At 35.2% G+C, this 27,728-nt stretch overlaps 1 protein-coding gene across 10 annotated transcripts in view; it reads left to right on the top strand.

Annotated features, from left to right (window-relative positions):
• Positions 1 to 27,728, top strand: part of CEP112 (centrosomal protein 112) — a 400,571-nt gene that overhangs the window by 87,012 nt on the left and 285,831 nt on the right. For all 10 annotated transcript variants that reach the window (XR_012009149.1, XR_012009150.1, XM_072781073.1 and 7 more), the window contains 6 exons: positions 209 to 352; positions 13,075 to 13,229; positions 13,538 to 13,667; positions 14,457 to 14,549; positions 15,301 to 15,360; positions 23,624 to 23,703. Coding sequence is in view for 8 of the 10 variants with exons in the window: in XM_072781073.1 (XP_072637174.1) it covers positions 209 to 352; positions 13,075 to 13,229; positions 13,538 to 13,667; positions 14,457 to 14,549; positions 15,301 to 15,360; positions 23,624 to 23,703 (662 nt within the window). In the remaining 2 variants the exon portion in view is untranslated. The remainder of the gene's footprint in view (positions 1 to 208; positions 353 to 13,074; positions 13,230 to 13,537; positions 13,668 to 14,456; positions 14,550 to 15,300; positions 15,361 to 23,623; positions 23,704 to 27,728) is intronic.

Below are 27,728 nucleotides of genomic sequence, written 5' to 3'. Positions count from 1 at the left end.
AACCACCCAGGCACCATGAAAAAAACTGTTTATTAATCATGCTCTATATATCTTTACTTCAAATGTTTATTTATGAGTTTTATATCTTTTGTTGTTCAGGACCAAATAAATAGAGAAATATAAGAAAACATTTTTTTTCTGAATTGCAAAGTAGTCTCTTCTATCTTTAATAATAGTAAAAGAGTCACTTCTTGAATTCACTGTGTAGCTCCACAATGCTGTCGCAGAAATGGAAAAGGAAAAGTTTGATCTTCAAAAGCGGCACACGGAAAATATTCAAGAATTGCTCGAGGACACAAACGTGCGTCTGAATAAAATGGAGGGTGAATACATGGCACAGACACAGTCCACGGTGAGTCTTTTTTTTCCTTTTCTTGCCGTTTTAAGTAGCTATCCTATTAATCTCCATGACTCCATGCTTCCTCGATGTGTGCAGTGCATAAATAAATGTGTTATAGAATTAAAAAAAAACGTTTTATCTTCTGACTTGATACAAAATTATATGCGACAATGGACAGCTCTTGAAGTCTGCTGTGGGATTTTGCTCTGGATTGTTCAGTGCCACTTTTTTTTTTTTTTGCTTAACCCCCAGAGGCCTTGATAAATCTTTTTTCTTGTTTTTTCACTGACTTTTAGGCTAGAGATCCTTCCTTCCTGTCTCCCTTCCTCTCTCTTTCCTTCTTTCTCTCTCTTTCCTTCTTTCTTTCTTTCTTTCTTTCTTTCTTTCTTTCTTTCTTTCTTTCTTTCTTTCTTCTTTCTTTCTTTCTTTCTTTCTTTCTTTTTCTTTCCCTCTCTCTCTCCCTTTTTCTCCTTGTTTGTCTTTCTCTTTTCTTTTAATTTCATTTTGTTTTGTTTCATTTCAACTTGACCGAGGGACCAGACCCAGATATTGCATGGATAAACCCTAAAAATTCCCTTCCTGAAAAGATGGAGAAGGAAGTCACCAGAATTCACTGCAGAGTGACCAGTAGCTTTCTCTAAGGAAACATGAAGGATTCCCCTCAAGAAAGGAGAATTGGGGAAGCAGCAGGCTGCAGAGGGTAGGTCTGAGAGAGTGAGCATCTTCAGCCTTTGAGAAGGTTGGCTGACTTCCTAAAATATGTAAGCCTGAAACAGGTAGGCTCATGGGCACATGGTTGGGGCTCCTCATATGTGAGGCAAGTACACTTCATCAGTCTTGTTCCTAATATATGATATGACCTTGCAGAATGGTAGAGCCTCATGTACTAGGCTTGAACACAGTTCTCATTTTCCACTCATGGTTCACCCCAGCCAGCCTGGCTTGGCCATGTACTTCCTTGAATTTAAAGCTGTGGAATTTGAACAAGAGTCAGTTACTTAGGCTTATCTTGGAGATCCCTAGACCAGTTCTACAGACTATCTCACAGGGTTAAAGAAATGGGAAGCAGGATCCATAGTGATTTGGAATTTGGGCTTTAGGGTCTTGGGTTCAAATCCCAGTTTACTAGCTTGAGTGCCATGTAAGTTCTTCATTCACATGGTAATTTTCCTCATCTGTTGGATAGGATAACAGTAGTACAGCGTAATATATGTTGTTGGAAAATTTTTAAAAGATTTTATTTAGGGGATCCCTGGGTGGCTCAGCGGTTTGGCTCCTGCCTTTGTCCCAGGGTGTGATCCTGGAGTCCTGGGATTGAGTCCCGTGTTGGGCTCCTTGCATGGAGCATGCTTCTCCCTCTGCCTGTGTCTCTGCCTCTCTCTCTCTCTCTCTGTGTCTCATGAATGAATAAATAAAATCTTTAAAAAAATTATTTATTTATTTGAGAGAGAGATAGCACCAGAGAGAGACCATGTATGGACACAAACTGGGGGAGGGGCAGAGGGAGAGGGAGAAGCAGACTCCCCATTGAGCAAGAGGCCTGATGCAGGGCTCCATCTCAGGACCCCAGGATCATGACCTGAGCTGAAGGCATACCCAACTGAGCCACCCAGGCATCCCTATGGTTGGAAATTTTTAATAATTTAATACACATAAATTAAGTTACATAATAAGTGCTCAATAGCTAATTTAATATTATCTTTGAAAATGTAACATTTAAGAATGATAATCAAGAGAGACATATAAATGAGGACATGATGAATTCAAGAAGTTAACATTTGTTTGAAGATTGTGTTGGCCTCCATCCCCTCCCACAAAAATGATAGTAAAGGGATAAAGAAAAAGGTATAACTCAGAAGGGCAAATAGCATTTGGCAGTAATGAAATTTTTGGAGTTAGAAAGGCAGTGAGTAAACGGAAACTGACTTGTTCAAGAAAGCCGAATCCTAAACTAGCGCTGTAGAAATCTATAAGCAAACTGGGTGATACCAGGGCTTAGGACTCGTACGCACTGGTTGCCTCTGGAAGAGGAGGTGCAAGTGGTACTTCAACACATTGGATTCCTAGAAAGTTTGTTTCAGAAGCCACTATATGTTGATTTTGGGTGCTGGACACAAGAGGATTTATCATACTATTCTTTCTATTTTTATATATGTTTGAAATGTCCCATAATAAAACTTTTTTAATGATAAAATTAGCAACCAAAAACAAACATCTTTCTGCCACCTGCACCCCACCCCTCTTTATGAAGCATGGGATCTTAGCAGAAGACACAAGATTATTTTCTGAAGAGATTTCTTACCACAGCAGTTCTCAAAGTGTGCTGAGCACATCCTGATAAGTCCTTGAGACTCTTTAGAATCTTTTGAGTGGCCAGATTATAGATTGTAACTCTTTCCACCCCCCACTACCCACCCCAATAAAGGAAAAACAACAAAAACTTAGGTCACTTATAAGGGGAAAATATTAAGCTTCTTTCAGATTTTCTCACCTCAGTGTTTGGTGCCAAAAGACGATAGAATAACATGAAGAGAAAAACAGGACAAGAAGCATGGCCTAAAATGGTTTTTAAGTAGAGGATACGAGTAGTTTTGAACATCCAGCATATCTTTGATTTTTATAAATTTTAAATGTCACTCTGATGTCTCTAGATGTGAATTTTTTGGCATTATTGGAGCCCTTTAAATCTGTGTTCAGAGAAATTTATTTCTGTTATTCCTCCAAAAAGATCTGTCCTTCCTACCTCTTAGGTCTTTTCTTTGTTTTCTCTCTTTATATTTCCTTCCTATTCTCTGCTCCTACGATGGTTTCCTGTTCAGATCTTACTCTCACCAATTAATTCTTTAGTAGAATTCCTTCTGCTTTTTGTGTCCTTCTGCTTTTATTTAGCTATTATATATTTTTTCACATCCAGTATTTTCATTTGCTGGTGGCTTCCTCTTCTACCTCCTCCTCTTGTTTTCTTCTTTTTTCAAGCAGAATGCATATATTCACACATCACATATGTGGTAAAGGATAGACATCCAGAATATATAAGGAGCTCCCACAACTCAGCAACAACAGTTTCTGGGGCGCTTTACCCTGAAGCTCACCCCCTCCTCCCTATCAAAAGTATAATAAGCCCAACAGACATATATAGTCTATTACAAAAACATTCCAGGCATTATAGTGGATACTTGGAGCTGTAGTGGTGACCAAAAAGTCCTATCCACAGTGCTCACATTTTTGTGGAAGTGACAGCCAATAAAGAAATATAAATGTCCAGAGGTGTTAAGTGCTCTGATGAAAAAGAATTCAATGTAAGACGCACTTTGTAAATGGGGGTGATTTTGTCCTCAAGAGGGTGAGATTGGTTGTTGGGATAAAAAACTTTAGATATTATAATGGTTTGTGAACCTCCATTGGACACAGTTTATAAATGGTAAGTCTGCGGTATTAAAATTTCATGGTAGGAAACAATTAAAAGAAAATATATCTAAAGAGTCTCCTTATTAAGGGGGCAAAATTAAAAGAAAAAAAATAGGCTGAGCTGCACTGGTGTAAGGGGATAGGATAGAAGAGGTGCTACCACAGGTAAGGCAGTCACGGAAAGTCTTTCTGAAGGTGGGGTGTTTACAGAGAGATCCAAGGAAGTATTGGAGGGAGCCATGTGATTATCTGGGAACAGCATTTCAGGCAAAAGGAACAGCCAGTGCAAAGATCCTAACACTGGGATGTGTTTGGCATGTTCTGATAACAGCAAGGGGGCAGTGTAGACCGAGCAGTGGGAGCAGAAGGGGGAGTGGCAGGAAAAGCAGATAGGGCACAAATCAGACAAAGCTGTATAGATGGTTCTGATTCTTCGTTTGTTGTGGTTGTTGTTTTGTTTTTGTTTTTTAAACAGCTTTACTGAGGTATAATTTATATATTACAAAATTATTTTAAAGTGTATACAATTCAGTGAATTTTTAATATATTTGTATTGAATTTCTAATGGGTTGAGCACAAGGAGGTGATTCCATCTGACTAATATTTTAAGCATGTCTCTCTGGCCCTGTGCAGAGAAGAAGTGTAAGGCCCAAGAATGGGAGCAGGGAGACCGATTAGGAAGCTAATTTTTATACTCTAGATAAGAAAGGGGCTGGCATGGACATAGGTATCAGCAGGCAAATGATGATGCTGTTCAGTGCAATGCTGGAGGTGGATCAGGTTTATTAGGGTAAAAAATAAAATCAAGAATTTATTTTCTGGATAACCAGTATAACGATGCATTCAAAGTCACGAACAAACACCAAACTTGTATCTGAAATACATTTTTGTCATCTCAGCATGCTAAATTTTTGCAAACATGAATTAAACATCTTAATTTTGTAAGTTGAAATTTGTGAAACATATTGATTGCCTAAAACGTTGACTATGTAGTTATATTTTATTAAGTAATATAAGAGCAATATTTTTCACAGTGGAATTTTTAGTTTTTATACATTTGGGATGTAAAGAAAAGTGATGCTTTGGAGCTAAGCGGTTATTGTCAGGGAAACTTCATTCTATTTTTAATGAAAGTTGAAGTTAAAAATTAGCATTCAAACCTTGTCATTAGGTAACAGTAAATATAGAGAAAAATGGACAGAGTCTGTCAGCAGGATTGAATTTAAGAATCATCAAAACTAGACAGATCTTGCTGAGCAGCTCCTGATTTAATAATTAAATAAGATAGAGTTCAAGGCATGGCTTAAGATGAAAGACGGGACTGTCACTGAGAATTAGTTTCTCTGTTTTGTTCTTTCAGGCTTTTTCTTTTCTTTTCTTTTCTTTTCTTTTCTTTTCTTTCTTTTCTTTTCTTTTCTTTTCTTTTCTTTTCTTTCTTTTCTTTTCTTTTCTTTTCTTTTCTTTTCTTTTCTTTTCTTTCTTTTCTTTTCTTTTCTTTCTTTTCTTTTCTTTTCTTTTCTTTTCTTTTCTTTTCTTTTCTTCTTTTCCTTTCCTTTCCTTTCTTTTCTTTTCTTTCTCTTCTTTTTTCTTTCTTTCTTTCTTTCTTTCTTTTTTTGTTGAGTCTTGTTTTTTTTAATTGCCATTTGTTTTAAGCAGATGACTTATATAGATTATTAGACTTATGTCCTTTGATATTGGCAAGGATTTTCATGTGTGAAATTCATAAAACATGTAAACAGTGAATTTTTAAAATAAGATATTAGAACTTATAAATATGAAAATTATAGCAAAATTACCAGATGCTTGGGAAGGTGACAGCTGTAAAATATAGGGCTCTATTCATATCAACACTTAGACACACTGGAAGTCTGTGGATGGCTTTGTTGAGATTTTAGGCTCTGTTAGTGGAATTCTTTACTTTTTCCTGTATAATGGATCCTGTTGGCAATCTTGTGAAGTCTATGTAGTCCTTCTCAGAAAAATATTTTTAAATTTAATAAAATGTTAAGATTACAAGGAGAAGAGATTTTATTGAATTACAGTTATGGAAATACTAGTAAGTCAAAGTCATGATAAAGTAATATATATGTTTCTAAACTAATGCAATAAATATCAAGATTTAGCAGTGGGCCTAATAATCATTGTAACTTTTGAATAAGGATGAAGATAAACAATATTTATTGTTATCTTCAGCTATGATTATCTTCAGCTATGATGGACTATACAAATATCTATGATTTCTGTTAGTCATAGGTGTTGCTAGATACTACTTTGGTTTGTTGACTATATTCTTAGGTGAAGAGAAATGCTGAAGGTCAGTTAAAGTAGTGAGAATTAAAATGAGATTTTCTTTTCCATTCTAATTTCCTGACACTCTGAATTGTGTTCATGTACCTGTATCAAGGTTAAAAGCCTCAACCTTAAAGAATATCAAAGGGCCTTAGACATCTGAGTATTTTATTAGCCATTATTAACTGTTGTTAGTAGGGACATGTGATAATTCATGGAGCAACTCATCTCCTCTCTGAGATGGCCTTTTGTAGTTGCCACCAGCATTTCTTCTCCCAGCCTCATAATTATAAAGAAACCCCCAAACCCCAGTTCATCATTTTGACTTAAATGACGATTTTTAAAAAGTAGATATAATTTTTTTAAAACAGTATTAAATTTACAGAAAATTTGAGAAGATAGTACATAGTTTCCATATATGCCATACTTGGTTTCCTTTATTAATATCTTCCATTCTTTTGGCCCACTTGTTACAACAAATCAATCAGTACTGAGTATTATTATCTAAACTCCCTAGTTTATTCAGTTTTCCTTAATTTTTATGTAATGTCCTGTTGTCCGGGATCTCATGCAGGATGTCACGTTACATTTAGTTGTTAAATCTCCCTAGTTTACTCTTGGTTGTGGCAGTTTCTCAGACTTTCCTTGTTTTTCATGATCTCAACATTTTTGAGGAATGTGGGTCAGGCATGTTGTAGAATGCTCCTCTATTGGATTTTGTCTCATGTTTTTCATATGATTAGACTGGGGTTATGGGTTGAAGCAGTAGGATCCCACAGGTGTAATGTTGTTTTCATCACATCATATCAGTAGTATGTGAAATTAATGACATTACTTTAAAAAGAAAAGATTTTATTTGAGAGAGAGAAAAGAGAATAAGACCATGTGCAATCGCGGGGAGGGATGGGAACAAGCAGATTCAGTGCTGGACATGGAGCCCAACTTGGGACTTGATCTCATGACCCCAAGATCATGACCTGAGCCAAAGTCAAGAGTAGGACGCTTAGCTGACTGAGCCACCTAGGCACCCCAATGACATCACTTTTGATATTAATCTTGATCACCTGGTTGAGGTCGTGTTTGTTAGGATTTTCACCATAAAGTTACTCCTACCTTTCCATACTGTCCTCCAAGGAAGAAAGTTACTATGTGCAGCCCATGCTTAAGAAGTAGGGAGTTATGCTCTTCATCCTTGAGGATGGAATATCTATATAAATTGTTTGAAGTTTTTCTGCATGGGAGATTTGTCTCTTCTTTCTCATTTATTCATGTGTTGAATCTTTTATTTATATCAGTATGGACTTATGGATATTATTTATCTTATACTCTGGGTTATAATCCAATATTCCTTCATTTTTTTGCTTAAATTGCTCCAGCTTTAGCCATTGGGAGGTCTTTCACAGGGCTCCTGTGCCCCTTTGACATATCCCCATCAATGTGGATACTGTAAAGAAGATATTAGAAACCAAGATCTGTATGCTAGGTGTGCTCATTATTGATGGGGTGTCTTTTCTTTTATTTTCTTTTACCTGATGGAGCAAGAGAGCATATGTGCATATACTAAACTGTGTACACATGCATTGCTATAAACATTTCTATATGTAACCGTCTGTATGTATATTAAGCTAAACATAATTTCTTACTGATGTCTGTACCTCTAATAAATTACCACATGCAATGTTCTAGCCTTTTCCCAATGTGTATCTGTAAATTCCTAATCCAACAGTGGAAATTTGGCTTCCACCACCTTCCTTAATTGTTACCTAACTGTTGAATTCCAGTATACATGTATACCAGTATCAGAGTTATTAATCCATACCCCTGTAGGAACCAACTTTGAGTATAGTGCTTATGAGCAGTTACTTTTTGCTTTTGGTCTTACAAATTCCACTCATTTTTAAATTGCTTAGACTGTCACTTTTCCCCCATCCCTTCAATGAGTGTTTTTCATATATTTGTAATATAACCAGATACTCTTGTCATAGCCTGTATTTTTCTCTGAGATTCCCAAATTTCTAAATGATTTTTTAACTTTGCATAACATAGGGTTCATTTTTTTTGTGCTTTAAAATTCCATGTGCTTTGACAAATAAATCTTCTCATGTATCCATCATTATAATGTCATACATATTTTCACTGTTCTAAAAAATCATCTGTGCTGTAGTCTTGGCATCCCTAGCCCTTCTCCCTAGAATCCCTGGGAACCACTGATCTTTTTTTTACTGTTTGCATAGTTTTGTCTTTTTCAAAATGTTATGTAATTAGAATCATACAGTATGTATCCTTTTTAGACTGATTTCTTTCACGAAGCAATTATACACTTAAGGATTCTTCATGTGTTTTTGTGGCTTAAAAGCTCATTTCTTTTTATTGCTGAATAACATTCAGTTATATGGATGTACCATTGTTTGTTTATCCATTTATCTATTGAAGTACATCTAGTTTATGTCCAGTTTTTGGCAATGATGAATAAATATTCACTTAGAGAGTTTTGCAGACATAGTTTTCAATCAATTGTGACTCAAATTATTTGCAAATTCACTACAGGAAGTATAACCAAAACAAATCAGTGCATAAATATGTACTGTAAAATATTTGTGAAAGTTACTATATACATTATTTTTAATAGCCAGACACTGAAAACAACCCATCAATAAAATGGATAAATTATTTTGTGTATATTTACACAAGGAAGAGCTATATATAGCAATGAAAATGTTTTAATTACACTATACCCCATCACATGGATGAATCTTTTAGATATACAATATGCATGATGGAGCCTGACCCAAAAGAGTACTCTAAGATTCCATTTATAGGAAACTCTACAAAACCAAAGTTAATTTTTTTGTGATGGAAGTCAGAGTAGTGATTGCCTTTGTGGAGAGGATGACAATAAGGCTTCAGAATGGCTGATCATGTTTACATCTTGTAGTGGCTCATGGATATTTTCAATTTGTAAATAGCTATTAAAACGTATACTTAGAATTTGTTTATCTTTTGGCATATTTCAATAAATTTAGGACATAAGATAAAATATGTCACTCTTTTTGCTACTCTACATAGTTACTGAGTTACCCTTTCTAATTTTTAGCTCCTATCGGATTTCAAATGTTAGTGTGTAAAATTCCAACATCTGTATCTCCAGTCCTGGTGTCTTATTCTATTAGTTTCATAACCGAAGGCCCATTGGTTATTTTATAATTGCCTAATATGTAACTTGTTGAAAATCCTGTTTTTATTTCCTACCAAAGCAGAACTCTTTGCTGAGCTTTCTCTTAATTCCCTGTGCTATAATACTCTTGGCATATTAGATTTTGAGCCTGGAAGATTTATAATTCTTGCCATTTATCATCTCCTTTACTTGGTCTTTTACTTAATCATACTATTATTTATTACTCCAAACATTTTCTTGGATCTTCTCTCTTCCCTTCTGTTTCCACAGCTACCACTTGAGTTCAGGCCATTGTTGCCTCATTCTAAGACCCTTCTAGTAACCTGCTAGTTGTTTTCCCTGTCTCCTCTTGTTCTGTATCCCACAAATGCAGTTTGTCCCATTTACCCATGATTGAGAACTTTAATTACTAATCTAATGCCTGTTATAAGTTCTGCTTATAAGCCATGCCCATTCAGGAACTGCAGCCCCCTCTTTCGAGCGCCACCTTTGAATTCACAATATGGGAAGGTATTCTTTGCACACAAGGTAATCTCTTTGTCATTAACTATAGAGTTACTTGTTCCTTCCTTGATCCTATTATTCCCTACCTGGAATTCCCCTCTACACTGTCACAGCCTGCAGAGTAATGATTTGACGGCATCTTTTTTCCCCGCATGACTTTTTACCCCATTTTGAGGCTTCTGTTATTTATATTCTTTCCATTTCTTTGTATTCAGTTTAAAAAATGGTTACTTTGCCTAAATATTGTTGTCCTTAAGGTATTTCAATTTTTGTCTATATGCTTTCCCTTAAATTTATTTTATTTACTTTGGGTCTATTTTATGTAAGATACCATGAGTGTTAGGAAAATGCCTTAAAAATACATAATAAGAATAAAATAATAATAAAAAATAATAAAATGAATAACTGTCTTACTCTGTAGGAGTATATATGAGTGAGTTCTGTTGCATTTATTATTCTTTCTACAGGCATTGTAAGTCTTCTCATACTGTTGTTTATTTCCCTGAATTGACCTCAGTCATAATTTGCTTCCTGTTGATGTGGCTTTCTGTGATTTTTCACCTAGCCCAGACTTTCCTGTTTATTCTTTCATGCCACATTATGTTCAGAGATGCTATAGTCACAACTTGTATATAAGTTATTGTTGAACCAAGCAACAGATTATTTGCATCCCACTTAGTTTGGATAGCTATGTTCTGATGATATTTTCTAAGATCTCCAGCCATGGGTTGTGCTTTCTTGGAATATTCCTGCAATTCTATGTAATCATTTCATTTTGCAGACCTTCCTCATATATTTTGAGTTATGTAACATATTCCTGATAGATTTTTAAATTTCAGTATCTAGGCCATTCTACATGTTGATTTCTGTTTTTTTTTTTCCCTTTTGATTCTGATTTTTTACATGCCTGGTATTTTCTGATTGAATGCTAGACATTGTGTATGAAAGATAATAAATGCTCTGGATGATGGTATCTTCCTCCAGAGAGCTGCCACCCTAACCTTTGAGAGGCATCTGGTGTAGTGACAGCTCCCCCTTGACTCATTCAGGGACCAAGGTAACTCAAGGCTAGGTTGTAGTCCTTGGTTTAACTCTGATTCAGTCCTACTTCTGGTGAGGCCTTCTACACAGTTGAAGGTGAAAGTCTCTGATGTTACCAGTGACACTGCTGAAAACTCTAGTCTGCATTTCAGAACATTTTTTCTTGGTTTCTTACCTGTCTTCCCTGTAAAGGTTAGGAATTTGGCAAATTCCTTAAGGAGAAGACTGCTTGTGTAGTGCCCCCCTTCTCTCAGGGATCTTGGTTCCTCAAGTCCTGGCTGCCAAGGCCACCCCCTGCTCTACTGCCTTTCCTCATCCTCATTTGCCGAGACTGCAGAATGCCTCAGAGGTAAAAGCAGCTTATGGAATGTTGTCTCATCTTCCTGAAGTTTTTTTCTGGCCCTCTTAAGTCCTAGCTGCCTTGGAGGTTCTCTCATGCTTTCAAATTGATTTTCTCTTAGTGTCTTTTGGGTTTTTCAGTTGTTCTCAGTGCAAGTGTGATCTGCAGCAAGCTTCTCCTTCCTACGCAGAGCTAGAAATTCCTCTCCTAAGATTTATTAAGACAGAGTTTCATTTCTGTTTCTAGTATATCTTGTATCTTTTGGGTCATTTCCAAAGAGGAGAGAGAATAAAAATCATTTTTATTCTGCCATTTAAAATTGGAAGGCCAAGGATGTATTTTTTTCTTTGTTTCTTCCAGTCAATCGATATTTAGGAAACAAGGAGAGTTTAGATATGTATTGGAAAATTGAACTGTCTTCTAAAAGGAACTTCCAAAGCCGAGGGATCATTAATAATGAGGCAGAATGAATAGGATCCGTGGAGAAGAAATCTGAGCATCTGATGTGTGTCAGACTCTGGGCTAGGAATTGTATGTATTTTCTGTATACCCTACCTATATACCATGTTTTTGCATTAGATGTAATTATTTTCCTTTCTCAAATTCAGAAGTTGTTGCTTCCAAAATTTAAATTATATATCTTTTTTTTTTTAATTTTTATTTATTTATGATAGGCACACAGTGAGAGAGAGAGGCAGAGACAGACAGAGGGAGAAGCAGGCTCCATGCACCGGGAGCCTGACGTGGGATTTGATCCTGGGTCTCCAGGATCGAGCCCTGGGCCAAAGGCAGGCGCCAAACCGCTGCGCCACCCAGGGATCCCTAAATTATATATCTAAATTCATATTATAATGAAGAAAGGATGGAATGAATAAAGAATGTTAGGGTTGTAATATTCTTTAATGCTTAAACTTTATTTTAAATGTTTATCTTAGAATGAGTATAAAAGGATACCAATTGATTGGAACATCATCCTAACCTTTTCTAATTGCTCACACTTACTGGGAGTGTAATTGTTAAAATGAAAATCAATTGTCCTATCAGCTAATGCCTGCTTACCCTAATTTTATTTTATTTTTTTTAATTTTTTTATTTTTTTATTTATGATAGTCACACAGAGAGAGAGAGAGAGAGGCAGAGACACAGGCAGAGGGAGAAGCAGGCTCCATGCACCGGGAGCCCGACGTGGGACTCGATCCCGGGTCTCCGGGATCACGCCCTGGGCCAAAGGAAGGCGCCAAACCGCTGCGCCACCCAGGGATCCCTGCTTACCCTAATTTTAGATAAAGTACTTAGTCATAAACACCTTGATCTAGTTTTATAATGATGAAAAATTCAAAGTAACTTAAACATCATAGAGTAGGGGAATGATTTAATTATGTGATGATTTTGGAAGACTTTGGAAAATGCACTGCTTTTGATAAAATGGTAAGTAAATAAAAATATGAAACAGTTTCACTCACTAATACTGCAACTATGTGATAAAATATTTTTATATACTTATGTGATAATATAGGTATCACTTTTTAAAATAAAATTTTTAAGAAGTTTCTAGAACTTCAAGTGAAGCCTAAAGAACATTGCCAAGTACTTACCTAACAAATACACATTTATAGTTGCATAAAGAGAATGTAACCTTTGTGAGGATAAGGACTTCATCTCTCTTACTTACTGGTTTGTCCGTAGATGCTGGAATAGTATCAGATTCAGTAAGTAAATATTTTTTGAATGAATGAATGAATAGCTAAAAGCACATGAGCATGATGGTCTTACTCTTATGGGAGAAAGCATTCTTTTTTTTTTTAAAGATTTTGTTGAATTAGAGGTTGGTTTAATTTTTACCAGTATGATTTATGATACATTTATTTTCTGTGTTCTTATCTCTAATAGGGTATATATTTTCTTCAGGCTACTTAATGATACAGAAATGTTATAAAGTCAGTCAGAGGCTTTCCTAACAGTGACCTATTCTTTCAGAACCAGGTGGTCAAGGAACTGGAGTCCCGGGTCCAGCAGCTGACTGGAGAAGCGGAGAACAGTAACTTACAGAGACAGAAATTAATTCAAGAAAAATTGGAACTTGAAAGATGTTACCAGATAACATGTAGTGAATTACAAGAAGTAAAGGCAAGGTATTGTCTAAAGTCAGATATCTATCGGGTGTGGCTGTAAAGTACTGATATTAACTCTAAAAGTTATTTATAAAGTTAATCACACCTGTGCATTTAACCTTGGGCAGTTTCTAGCATAAATATTGCCATTTGTTAATTTTTAAAGTCCCATTTAATATAAGAAGCATAATGTTTAAGAACAGTTGATTAAAATGTGAATACTTACTGGATATATTGAAAGATAATGCATTTGACTTTGGTTCACTAAAAAATTTCATTTTAGATATTCTAAATGCATTGGAAGTATATTTTATTCTCATTGCTTTTAGGCGCAACACACTGCATAAAGAGAAAGATCATCTCGTAAATGACTATGAACAAAACATTAAATTATTACAAACCAAATATGATGCTGATATAAACCTTCTGAAAAAGGAGCATGCTCTTTCCACTTCTAAGGTATTATATGCTAGTAGATACAGCCATACAAAGTAGTTATTTACCTGACTCAGTACAGAGCCATAGATGGCCATGTGGAAGCTAACAATTTGGCATTTGAAATTAGTCTCTTTTTTTGCTTTATTCTTGAAATAACTGAAATTTTAAGAATTATTGGTATTTAAAATACTGAAAATGATGTGTCTAATATAGAGCATAATATATTTAATAAACTAAATTCTACTATAAGTTAATCCTTTTAAGTACCAAAGTTTTTTAAAGGAGGAAACAGAAAAATTCAAGTAGAAATGCTCAATTGTGTTAATAATACATTTTTTAGGGTAACTATATACATTATTATTATTATTTTAAAATAATATTAAAATAAAATATTTTATTATTTTAAAATAATATTAAAATAAAATATTAAAATAAAATAATTTCCACACACTTTTGTGTCAGATACTGAAACTCTCCACAAAGAGAATCCTATAGCTACAATTCTAAGGTAGTCAGTTACTTGCTATTTCATGAATTAAGTATTCCAGTGGATTTCTTTTAAAATTAAAATTTAGAAGATTTTCTGTAAGCCTGTTATCTTTACATTAGTATTATATTTTTGTAACTTAAGTACTGTGCAGAATTTATATTTTGCCTTTAAAGATTAATTTTTAAACCTAAAAAAACTGTCATTCAGATTTATAGATGATTTTAATCCTGACTAAATGTTTAATCGGGGAAAAAAAGTAAATTATTCAACCAGAAGTTCTAGGATGGTACTGTTTTTCATTATTCTTAAAATTCTTGTAGGCATCTGGTATGATGAAAGAACTAGAACAGAACATCTGTCAATTAAAACAGCAGCTCCAGGAATCAGAACTTCAAAGAAAGCAACAACTGAGGGTGAGTCTTATATGTTTATTCAGAGCAGTGGCTCAGACTCACCTTTCCTTTTCTTGATCGTGTCTATCAATAAGAGTCAATTAAGAAAAAACCCCACAGATATGCAAGTAGCCATTTGTTTCTTTTGTTGCATTGTATCATTTTTCATTTTATTTATTTTAACAAAAGTAGCTGCTAATGGGATATAGAGAATAAAGGATAATAATTTTATTGAATAGTCATTTTAGATTCATTTAAAAAATAAACCTTATTTAAATACATTATTATTTTAGAATAATTTCCTTCTTATTATTTTAGAATTTCCTTCCTTTAAATTACTCTCTACCAGTCTCCATACTATCTCTTTCTCCCTCACATCTTCTAGATCTTTCCCTTTCTCTCATGGTCAAAAATTGCCAAAGACTGACAGATGATATCATTTCAAATGTATTATTTCTATACTGAGTTAGTTGATTACTTTTAAGTAATCTCCTAGTCCTAAGCGCCAGAAAGGTTCTCTTAAACTGTAAAGTAAGCCCTTTTGAGAGTAGTAATATCTTCAGATAACTGAGGTTTAGTGTTCTGCGTTCACATAAAGCTACTCCTATTTCTATTTGTAGTTTAGAAGATTGGACAGGTAGGGGTCTCATAACAATATATAAAACTTTCATAAAGTTTGTCATCAGGTAGATTGATTTCCTTAGATTACAAATTGTATTGACTCTAGTAGCAACTCTAAGTACAAATAAAAGTAAATATTTATTATTTGCAGGATCAAGAAAATAAGTTTCAAATGGAGAAAAGTCATTTAAAACGCACCTATGAGAAAAAGGTAATATGTTTTGTGGGACACTGTAAGACATTTAAAGTAGCCAATGAGGCAATTGAGAATGAGGGCTGGTTTTTATGAAGCCATGCATTCTAGCCTTAAAAAATCATTAATTTCTTAAGTTTATTTCAGCTAGCCAGTGATCCAATTTTGCTTCATTTTTTCATGCTCATAAATGGCTTCTTTAGGTTATGAACTGTATTAATGTAAAAGCACCCCTTGTATATTATGTAATGCATGAGGAGTATTATGGTGTTAAACTCACATAATAATGCTTTGAAATTATATATTTTTTCTACCAGTTTAAAAATATGATACAATTGATGGGAGCTATTTGTATTCTGTTGTATCATATATGTCATAATGCTGAATATTTAATCAAAGAATATAAAACAGAATTGTCTACTACTTAAAAATTTCATTAATAATTGTTTCTTGTCATTTAGAACAGTGACTAATTCTACTGCATATGCTGGCATCCCTGTTATCAGTAATAACTGGGGTTTTATTGACATACTTTAACACCTTTGGCAATAAAATGCAGAGTTCCATAGGTTTGTGGCTTTTATACTTCAGTTTTGAATTTGTTGTTTGCTATATGACATGGAAGGTAAAACAGTTGAAATAGCAAAGATTTTATTGTTACTTTTGTAATTATTTACTGTTGTAATATTAAACAAATCAATTTGTAAAATACCCACTTAATGGAAAATGAGTAAAACATTAACCCATCACGCAATACGAATTAAAATTAAACAAGTTCTATAGCACGTTATTTTTTTTTTTAAGATTTATTTACTTATTTTAGAGAGAGAGAGCAGGGTAAGGGGCAGAGGAAGAGGAGGAAAGAGTCCCAAGCAGACTCTGTGCTAAGTGTGGACAAAGCCCAACGCGGGGCTAGCTCACAATCTGAGCTGATTGTGAGCTACCTGAGCAATCCACCAAGAGCAGATTGCTTAACCGACTGAGCCACCCATGCACTCTGTAGCACAACATTCTTAAAACACTTTGTATATCTCATCTTAGTCACTCAGCAGATATTCATTAAGTGCTTTCATTGGGCAGGATATCATAGGAGGTGCTAAGGATAGGGGAGAGGATTGAGGATGAATTAGCACAGATACTGCCTTCCAGGAGCTTAATGTCTAGGAAGAATGTTTGTCATTTGGAAGAGTGAATATTTCTACTGACATGTTGATCTGAATACATGACCTTTAAAATTATAATTTTCTTAGTGCTAAAGTTTTTTTGTTTTTTGTTTTTGTTTTGCTGCTGTTTTAATATACTCTCAATACAGGGTCTTAAATATATTTCATATCTACAAAATGATATCTGAACAAGAGAGGGAAATACTGCTTTCATTGAAATAAAGATTTTTTTTTTTTAGTTTTTACTGTTGAGCCACGCAGCTTCATAAATATTTTACTTACTAAAAAGAGGATATACGTTATTATAAGCCTTATCCTCACTGTATAAGGCATCCTCTGGGTGTCCTTATTAGTCCATTGTTCATTTTTTGGGCAGATGTCTGGCTTCCTGTTCATTAAGGAACACCTTCTTGGCCTCCTGCTTCATTAAACTCTGTGGTCAGCCCTCTTCCTGAGATGGTATCTGGGTACCTGTGAGATAGGGAGAGAGGCAGGTAGCAAAGAGAAAGGCCTGCATTGACTAATTGTGAACAAATGTGTCCCTATCCCAAACTCCTGTAAACCCTCCTGAGGACTATTAGAGAGCTGGAGAGACCGTCTTTCTGCTACCACTGTCTTTTCTTGACCATTTAGCCACAAAAGACATGGAAGTTTCTGGGTCAGCCCCTCTGCCTGGCAGACACTTGAGAAACCATGTCAGTGCTCAGTTGGTCCCTGTCTGGACCTTCCACCCATTCCTGTTCCATTTCACTTAGGGAGGGACCTAAATTCTTTTTGTTAGGCATCCTACCTACAGCTTTTCCCTTTCTACAAAGTATCAGTTGGCCTTAGCTTTTTAATAATGTAACTAGTTAGAGTCTGTTGTTTTCAGTGTAAAGAAGTGTTTAAAATACTAGCAGTCTTAAAAAGAAAAATAAGCGCAATTGTTTCCATCTCGTATGTTCTAGTTCTAACACTATTTATACTGGAAGAAAATGTTGCTCAGCATGTCACTTTTTGTTTTACAATTAATTCCACAATCTCTTCCTTTTAAATTGACATCTGTTCTTCTTTCTTTATTAAACCTGCTGTGATTTCAGTCCTTGAAGATTGGATGTCTCGTACCCCCCTCAGGGAATATCCTTTTTGACTGCGCAGTGAGCTGACATAGGTCTGACATAGTCCTGGACTGTGGAAGTCCATAGCTAAATGCGTCGTATAGGTTTTTTGTTTGTGAGCCAGTGTTACAGGTGTGCACATTCAATAACTTTTGGTAGAAAACTTAGTTTGGAATATCTGCTTGAGGAGGAAATGCCATCTGAGTGACATTATTTCCTCACACCAATAAGAAAGCAGCATGAGGGATCCTAAGTTGTCTTTGAGGTAAGAGAAACAGTTAGCATCAAATGCTGTCCCTAATTTAGGCACACACACATTATCTAATGGTTTTTATTGATCTCCAGCGGCTATTGCCTGCTCTTAAGATCTTTGAACATCAAACAAATAATAGGTAGTAAAACTACATGTCATTGTTTGATGGAGTGTCCTAATCTGTTAAATCAGGAAATGGTTAGGCTAAATGATTTTACTAGCAAGGAAACACCTGCCTCCTACAAATAACCTATTGCTTGTTTTCCAAACAGGCACCAAAGACTGAAAGATGGTGCTGTTCACCTAAAGAAGTTCATAAGACAGATGTTGAGCATGTATATTCTACAATGTGCTAGAATTAAAATACCTGCTTATAATTTCTCTAATGTAACTTTGTAACAGATGAGATATAAAGTCTGCTGGAGTTCAAAACCACCAAAAATAGTATTCCAGTGTTTTGCATTCGCTTATAATTCTTTTAATTAGGTTAAAATAAGTTAAAGTGTTCAGTTTTACACATAAAATATCATGTAATATTTTCCAACTACTACAGGCATGATTTTCTTGCCTTGAGTGGACTTTTAAACAGTGCAATTGCTCGGTGAAAGGACTTATGGAAAGAAGTTGTGTAGTCCAGTGCCCACATTTCTCCTGCAGGGAAGCTGAGTTAGAGATAGGATGGAGTTAGCCAGATAGTCGATAATGTAGGTGAGCATCATTTCACTGCTCCTTCCTAGGCCGGGATGTCTGCCACTGTGGATCTTTGTCCTTATGCAGAGCAGAATCTCTTTCTTATTTATATAAGTACTCCTTTCTTGATTACTTAAATTCTTGGGTTGCAAGGGAAATATTCATAATATTTTACATATGTTTACATACATTTTACATATATTTACATACATTTACTAATGTTCAGTAATTGTGCTTATGTCTAGTTCAATCAATTATTTACAACAAACCCTCATGTTGGGGAATATATGCTGTATCTTCGACTTTCTGGTTTGTATTTTCATTATTCAAGTTATTAAAATTCATTTTTGGTATTAACCATATAGAGTAGGGAAAGGATTACAAGATCAGGTCAGATTATTCTCCATTGCCTTGAGTACATTAAAAAACAAGGATCGACAGCATTATCTTTATCATGGCAACTATCTGGAATATAGGTAAAAACTAAAAATAAAATCCAACAAGGCTCTTAACCACACAAGTATATTCAATTAGTCACAGATAAACAAACAATTCTTGTGTGGGCCAGGTATTGTGCTGGTTGCTGGGGATATAGAAATAAATGAGGAGGAAACAGCTTCTAGCTTTAAGGACCCTTCAGGTCAAAAGTCTGTGCATCAACACATGTATGTTTACCACAGAGGGAAGTCTCTCCTTCTCCCCCTCATATAGTCCCATTTCTGCTTCAGAAATGGTTCCAGTGCTTTTAGCGGCAATAAATCAGATCAAGGTGCATGTGTTAGCACACTGACCAGCATCAGGAAGTCACAGCTGCAAGCCTGACACAGGTTAAGATTGAATAGAGAGTGATAAAAAGCACTTTTACAAGAGCTCCAATTCTTAGCAACTCAGCAGCCGTCTTCGGAAAGGGCAGCCAGTCTACGTAAGGGATTTACTGTATTTTGCCTTCACTGGCACTTTGGGTCTTCATAATGATCTGGACTTTTCAATAAAATGTTTAGGTATATTCACTCCAAGAAGATAATGGTAATAATTTTTAACATTTGTGGAATGTTTATTATGCTCCTAATATCGTCCTAAGAGCTTTACATGGAGTAATTTATTACCTTAACACTATTATTAACCCATCACAGCTTTTAAAATATAGTTACTGTTAACCCTATTTTTTCAGGGGATGGAACTGAGGCACAGTGTTAAGTAATTTATGGAGGAGGAGGGAGGAAACCCATGCAGTCTGACTCCTGGGCTTGCACTCATAATCACCATGTAATTTCAGATAGATTTTCCTTAAAGATGGGTAATTTTTTAAAGTTTTAACTTAAAGAGGTAAACCTTAGTTATGCTTTCACGCAGAGTTCTGAGTCCTGGAAACAAAGAAACCTAGCAGGGAACAGAGGGTAAGATCCTGGTAGTGCTGTGCATTGGCAGGACAGTCTCGGTAATGTAGATGTTGTGAGTGGCTGGTAATTCCACCTGCAGCTCCTTGTTCCTTCCCCACGTGGCCTCTGGCTTCAGAGTCCTGCAGAACTGGGCCAGGAGGTGTGGAGAGAAACCCCTCTCTCCACTGGCCGGGAGGCTCCTGGGGTCCCAGGCCAGAGCTGCAGCCCCGTGTGGGAGGCCCTACGAGCAGACACATGAAGGAAGTGAGCCAGTGGCCCTGCATTCTTGCTCAAGCACCAAATCTGAACAATAATGTGCTGTTTACAAGTTAGTATAGAGCCATCCTGGGGTCTGTGGCAAAACCATGCAGAGCAAAGGAAGGAGTGTGCTCTGTCTTTTACCCCAAAAGAGAGCATCAAAAAGCTTCATCCATAGATTACCAGGAGATGCAATGTCTAGGAAGGAGGAACAGGATGGAGAGAAAGTGGAGGTAATTGCCACGTGAAGAGTGTGAAGAACCTGGAGACACCACCGCGGAGCTGACGTCCCTGTGGCAGCTGGCAAGGGGAGAGCCACTGCTGACAGGTGCCCAGCTAGTGATGTGGAGGACAGACCACCATGCTGCAGACTGCAGAGGACTGCGGAGATCAGATACGACCACTGAAAACAGAAAATTAGCAGACAGCAATCGGTATTGCTGAAGGGGGCTCAGAATCAATTCACACAGGAAGATAGGAAAGAACTTTTTGGAAGGTCTGTGGATACAGACTAAGAAGATTCACCCTCTATCAGATAAAAACCATCAAAGAGAGCCTCAGTACAGAGAGTGGTTTTATAAGTCTTCAGGCTGGAGTGAGAAGGGGTAAAGGTCAGGTCAGTTTAGTTTCCTTGGTTGCAAATCGAAATGTCTTAAGACAGCAGAGTGACACATGTTCTGTTGTTTGGCCAAAATGTGACTCGATAATCTCATATGCACACTTTTCCTTCGTGTGCAAAGACAACAGCTGACCTTCGTGGATGTGTAAAGTCTCAGAGAGAGATCACTGAGATATTCCTTTTGAAAATAAAATTGCTATTAAATGTACTTTCATCCCCCTAAGGATAAGCAAAACATTGAATCAAATAAAACAAAAAATTAAGAATAAAAAGAGAAATGTGCTGAATGCCACAGTTAACTAAAATTTTTTAGTTAATAGTTGAATTTAATTTAAATGTTTATTGTGTACATGATATAAAATGCAGATGTCAGAAAAATATCTTGAGAGAAGAGATGTGTAGTTAAAAATGTGAAAATGACTGGATCAAATTAATCAGATTATTTAAAAAAAACAAAATGGATGGGAGAAGAGGTAAATGTGCTAAGCTATTATTTAACAAAAATAGGACACAGAAATTAGTTTTTTGCTTGTTGACTATTAGAGAAGTACACGTTAAAAATAATTGTGAAATGTTTATAGTATCACTGGTGAAATTAAAGACTGTGTCTATGTCAATCTATCAGAACTTTAGAGAAGTTTGGAACAACAACAAAAAGCTGTATAAAAAAGGAACATAAAAAATCACAGCATAAAGAAAAATTGTGTAAATAAGAATATTGTAGTGATAGGAATAGATTCAATAATCTCCCCTAGTAAAAGAAAATGTATAATTTAGGTCAAAAGCCAGATCTGTGTGATATTTATAAGAGACTTAAAATTAATTAACAGAGGTAGCTTAAAACAGAAGGATAGGGAAGCATGTATAAACAATAGAAACATTAACGTGGAGATGTTAACTGTTTTCTCAACTGTCATTCCCCCATCTTCTACTCCAACTTTTGTGTTTTTATTTAGTTAGTGTTTGGTTTTTTGCTTAAGATATTTCAAGAAAGGATTTAACTGATATAAAAACATGTTTCCAGGGGTGCCTGGGTAACTCAGTTAAGCATCTGCCTTGGCTCAGGTCATGATCCCAGTGTCCTGGGATCGAGCCCTACATGGGCTCTATGCTCAGCTGGGTCTGCTTCTCCCTTTCCCCGCCCCTTCCCCCACTCAGGCTTGCTCTCTCAAATAGGTAAATGAAATCTTTAAGAAAACAAACAAAAACATATATTTCCAAAATGTCCACATTGGGTCATCTCTGAGTTTAATTTGGGGCTTTAATTTCTTTGATTCCATACATGAAAGAGACCAATCAGTGTTGCGATGGTGCTTCTCTTGCTTTATTAATGAATGTATGCACTCCGATTTAGCATGCCTGTTATGTGCCAAGCTTGTAACACATACCAGGAATCCAATATAAGTAAGATAATAATTTGAGTCTAGGACCTGGTAAAATTTTGGACAGTGGACTTTTTTCCTCATGTAAAGTAAAATAAATGTAATGGCAAAATTTTGTCGGGGAGGTTGGTTGCTCTTTCTTGTTTTAGTAAGGTAGGTATTTATGAGGTATTTTAATTTTACCATTTAAAATATGGTGGAGAGGGGCCCTCTGTCTTTATTTTCCCAAGGACCTACCCTTGCTACCACCCTGTGTGTTTCCAGTTTTGTCTCACAGTAGCCAGTAGAAACTTTTTGATATTCTCATGGAATATGAGAATACAAAAAAACTCATGGTAGATTTCCTCTCTCCTCTTTCTCCTTTCAGTTGACAAATGGTTGATTTTATTTATGTATTTGTTTTACTAAACCACCCAAAGGAGAAAAACATAAGAGAATTATCAAAGGAAGAGGTCAAAGAGTAAAAGGTTTTTGAATTGGGGAGGTCTCCATCCAAACTAATACAAATAGCCAAGTACAGGCATTTTGGGCTAGCACTGAGTCAGTGTTTGTAAAGTGCATGTGTATGTGTGTAGGTATGTGTATTGTTGTTGTTGGTTTTGTGCTTGTCACTCCTCTCCCATCCCCTGTACCCACCAGTGGCGCTGTCAGCTTCATCTGGCTTGCCAGCATGTATGCAGCTGGTGTCCTCGCCCCACTAAGTGACTTGCATTTTCTTATCTACCTGCTGGCTCTGTACCCTCAGTTGTCTTGTATGTGGAAGCATGGCTGCCCTTTTACTCCTCTCTTTCCATCCAGCTATACCAAAGTCTCCTTTCCCTGCAGATCCATATAATGTCCATGTTGGATATGCTTATCTGTACTTGCGTGTGAAGTTTACTGTGAAGAGAAAGTTTTGGTTAGCCCTCATTATTCGTGCCACCATCCCACTGACTCAAAGGGTGCTGCATTTAGGAAAGAGATCCTTATGGTGGAGGGATTGTCTCCCAAACTCAGTGAATGGTTATACAAACTGTTCCCAACAGTGGAAGAGAGGGCTATTTCATCAAAACCTGTATATGTTTGCAAAATATAGACACATGATTTATTATATTCTCCTGAATCTTGTGAGATTCCTTTCCTTTGGCTAGTATGTAAATTAAAAAAAAAACTTAACAAGTGACTGCTCCTTTTGAAGTTCTTAGGTATCGGTTTATTTTACAGGAAATCCACACATAGGTAGACTCAAAACAATTACTAACTTTGACCAGAAAATTGGTTTTGGAAGTATAATATTGAAATAGTTGGATGGTAAATGATTATGACTAAACAAGTCTCTATCTTGAAATATCTAAATCTAATTTTACATTAAAAATAGATTTAAGATGACCATTTCATTGTTTGTATTTCTCCTCGGAGTACTTGTCTTCTGATAACTTTTACATATCTTCATCATGGCAGATTCATGACTTGCAGAGTGAACTTGATAAAGAGAAAGAAGATGCTCAAAAGAAAATCCATAAATTTGAGGAAGCACTGAAGTGAGTAAAACTGTAATATATTTAATTAAAAAATACCCTTATTCTAGACTGTGAGCCACATTAAGCAACTAGAACTTAAACATCCTATTTTTATGAGTCTTGCTGTGGTTTAGTGTGAATTGGTTTCCTACCATGAATCTCTATTTTTTGAATTTTATAACTAGCCAGCACATTTTTTTTTTTCAAAAAGGAAAAATCAGTTCATCTGTTTTTAAGTGATAGGAATGTAAGAAAATAGAACTTAGTGGTTTTAGATGCTTTCTTCTTCTTAAATGAAAACAGATTAAAAAGAAAAAAACCAAGATTTAGGTCTTAGGACATTTAGAAATTCCTCTGTAGATTTTTTTTTTGTAGAAATTTGGATAATGAAATGTTCTAGTTGTTATATTTGAAAATGGACTATTACATAGGCATTGTTTGGAAAAGATTTTGTCTCATGATATAACACTTAAATCTACATATTAAAGTATCAGATTGTATTTGTCTTCTCCATTCATTTACTAGGTTGATTAGGTCCTACTTATCAGTAGGTTTTATCATTTAGTTTTTAGCTGAAAAATATTGATTTAGTCAATAAATATTGAGTTTCCACCATGTGTCAGGCAACGTGTAGTCCCTTCCCAGAGGACATTAGAATCAATTGGAAAGATATTCAAGAACTTTGGCAATCATATTACAGAGTGGTAACAGGGTACCTGACCCAAAAAAGTGATTTAAGAAAGGAGGCTTACTTGAGTGCATTATATCTAGTTAATTCCCAGAGACTCAGCTAATTCGATTTTTCTTTCTTCCTCAAACCTTCAAACAAGAATACTTGCAGAAAAGCCAAAAAGAACACCCAGAATGAACAAACCTAGTATCAGGTTCTGCCTGGGCAGATCACATAACCATTTCCTCTCCCTCATTTTGCTTGTTAATAAAACGAATTAGCCAAGTTGTTATATAGAGCATCTTAATTTGTGTACTAGGACATTATGATTATAAATTTTTTATCTGCAAGAGGACTTACTGCTTATTTGTCCACACCATCACACATGAATTAGATAAAGTCAGAAGAGAACTGTAATATTCATTAAATACTGAGTTAAATAAGTGTATTTTATACTCCAATTTGGATGGTGACAAAACTAGGGCATTCTTGCTTCCTTCATGGAGGGCATGCCCTTCCTTTATTCTTTGTTCATTTTTTTCTCCTTCAAATGTTGATTTCTCTTTTGTTCTACTTTGTCTCTGTTCTTTTATAATTTCTTTATACTTCTTTCAGTGGCTTTTTGATTTGCATTTTATATTCCTAAAAGAAGAGAGAATCCCTCTAAATAATAGTACATCAACAAGTATTTGTTTGGTACTTAAGATGTCTATAGATTGTGGTATGATATGAAAACAAATAGAAGACTTAGAGTATATAGCTCAAGACAGAATGCTGTTCTCAATGTTTTTATATAGTTCGGGTTAGGCACTGAAATACTAGATACTCAGTTGTTGACAGTGCAATTGGAATTCACAAAGATTTTTTCATTGGGATATTGGGAGTTTATGTGTAAAATAGCTTAGTATCTTTTAATGTTCACTGATACATTATGGAAGAACTCTAAGCCTTTGGGGTTTTCTATGTACAACATCATCCACTGAGCCAAGTAACACTCTTTAAGGCTTTAAAGGTCTTTACCAAAAGACATATATATATGAATGATTATATATATTATTATTATGATTATATATATAAATATTATATATATGAATGAACATATATATAAATATGAATGATTACTGGTTTTTAGTTAGTACTGAAAATATGTAGTTATAATTTCCATAGAACATATGATAATATTGGTCTTTAGATGATGTGATAAGTGAGCCTATAGGAAACAAGCGCTTACTTAGCTAAAACATTTTGTTTTGGTCATAGTTGTTATATAAATATATACATGACTGGGTGTGAATGTATATGCCAGAAAAAAATTTTTTACTGGGTTTTAAGAAAAAATATAGAAGGATGAAAGAATCTGGGCCTTGATTTCTCGCCCAGAGGCCTCTTGACATTACTAAAACAAACCAGTCATGTATTTTTGTTAAAAGGAGATATGAAAACTGGATATTCCTTTATTCTTTTTAATCATTGCCTTACATTTTTGTCATGTTATTTTATAACCTTGAAACATATGCTTATCTTTTTGCAAATTTTTATAATATATAAAATGTATATATATATTTGAATATAGATATTTAGAAATATATGTTAAGTTTGCTCTTGCTTAGAGTTTGCTGTAAATAAAAATACTATAAGGAGAAGTGAAACAGTGGCTCATTGTACCCTTATGATTTTTAATAGTCTTTTTTTAAAGCTAGTTAATAGAGCACTATGGTTTAACATCTGAAGGATTTTTTAAAAAGCATATAGGAAAAAGCTCCCCTTCCATATAAGCCTTCTAGCTGTACATTTTCCCTTTTTGGATGGAGCCATGTTGGCCAGTTTTTTGTGTATCCTTTCATAGGCAAATATAAATATTCCTTCCCCATTATCTTTTCCCCTTACATTCTACATATATCCTGGTATTTCTTTTTTTATTGTTTTTAACTTATCAATTAAAATTGGAAATCATTTCATATAAGGACATAAGAGCTTCTTCATTCTAATTTATGTATTTGATGTAATTTATTTGGCTAGTTCTGTAGTTATGAACATGATGAAAATTCTCTCATTTGTCTTCTAGTACATACGTGGTTTGATTTTAACATTAAAATCTATGATTCATTTGAATGTATCCAGTGTAGGTTGTGAGGTATGGATCCCATTGTTTGTGTTGTTTGTCAGATGGTTAACTACCTCGAGATCATTTATTTTAATGATCTAGCCTCTCCCTCATTTGAGTTCTGCTGCAGAGCCATTACTACACATGTTTCTAGACTTTCTGTTCCCCTCCAGAGATCTGGATGTGGTTGTACCAGTCTCAGACTCTTTTAATTATTGCAGTTTAAAAATAATATTTAATGTCTAGTAGGACCTCTTATTCTGCCACAGTGGTCTTTTTTAGAATCCTTTTTTTTTCTTTTCATATTTTTCCACTTGAGCTTTACAGTTAACCGTCTACTTAAAAAATATCAGTCTTTTTGTTAATGTTAACTGAACATGTAAAATTCAACAAAGGAAGAATTGACATCTTTTTTTTTTTTTTTTGACATCTTTTATGTTAAATCTTTTTGTGCAAGAACATGATATGCTTCTCTCTTTGTTAAGGTCTTCTTTTGGCCTTTTTGTGCCAAAAAAAGGTGCCATACCTTTTTTGAAACAAATATTGTTTGCAAGAAATTTGTTACTTAAATGTCACAAGTTGGTTCTTTTGTGTTAGGCATGTGTGCTAGTATTTTGACTATTTATTAGGTATGTGATGTGAAAATTGAAATATGTAGGATGTTGTATGTTCTAGGCTGGTTCTAGGCTAGAATTTGAGGTATGGATTGTAAAAATCTCTGTACTTTTGGACACACCATGTACTTGTCTATGAAGAATGCAGAACTCTTTAGGGCATCACTAGCTTTGTGTATCCTTTGTAGCCATTCAGTTGTCTTATTTAATCAAATTAATTGATTAATTCCTCCCAACGTTTATTTTCTTCTAGGATCTGTGTTGGTGTTAAGTATACACTGTGTGGGACAGAGCAGGCAAGGGCTGTGCTATGGCCACTGTGCACAGATGCACACAGGTTTTGTATTGCATAGGACCTATTAGTACAGCGGTGTGGTACACTGTGTAGTAGTGCCCACAATACAGGGGGCACTGTTCACGGAGACTGCTATGTGATGTTCTGGAAGCTAGATGTGTTTTTTCCTGCTTTACTTGGTAACATCCGATATTGTTGATTTCATTTTATGAACTTAGCATAAAATAGTTATTTTGCCTTTTATTAAACTATTGTTTGGATTACTGCACTGTTTGTAAAAGTAGAAATTTTATATTGAGGGGGGAAAATGAAGTGTTTCATGCACGATTTCCAGAGTTTGGATTGGTAATTTATAGGAAGTCC

Source organism: Canis lupus, chromosome 16 (assembly GCF_048164855.1).
Source record: "Canis lupus baileyi chromosome 16, mCanLup2.hap1, whole genome shotgun sequence".
NCBI lineage: Eukaryota > Metazoa > Chordata > Mammalia > Carnivora > Canidae > Canis > Canis lupus.
The sequence above is the reverse complement of the archived record's forward strand: the minus strand, read 5'-3'. Positions and strand labels throughout refer to the sequence as shown.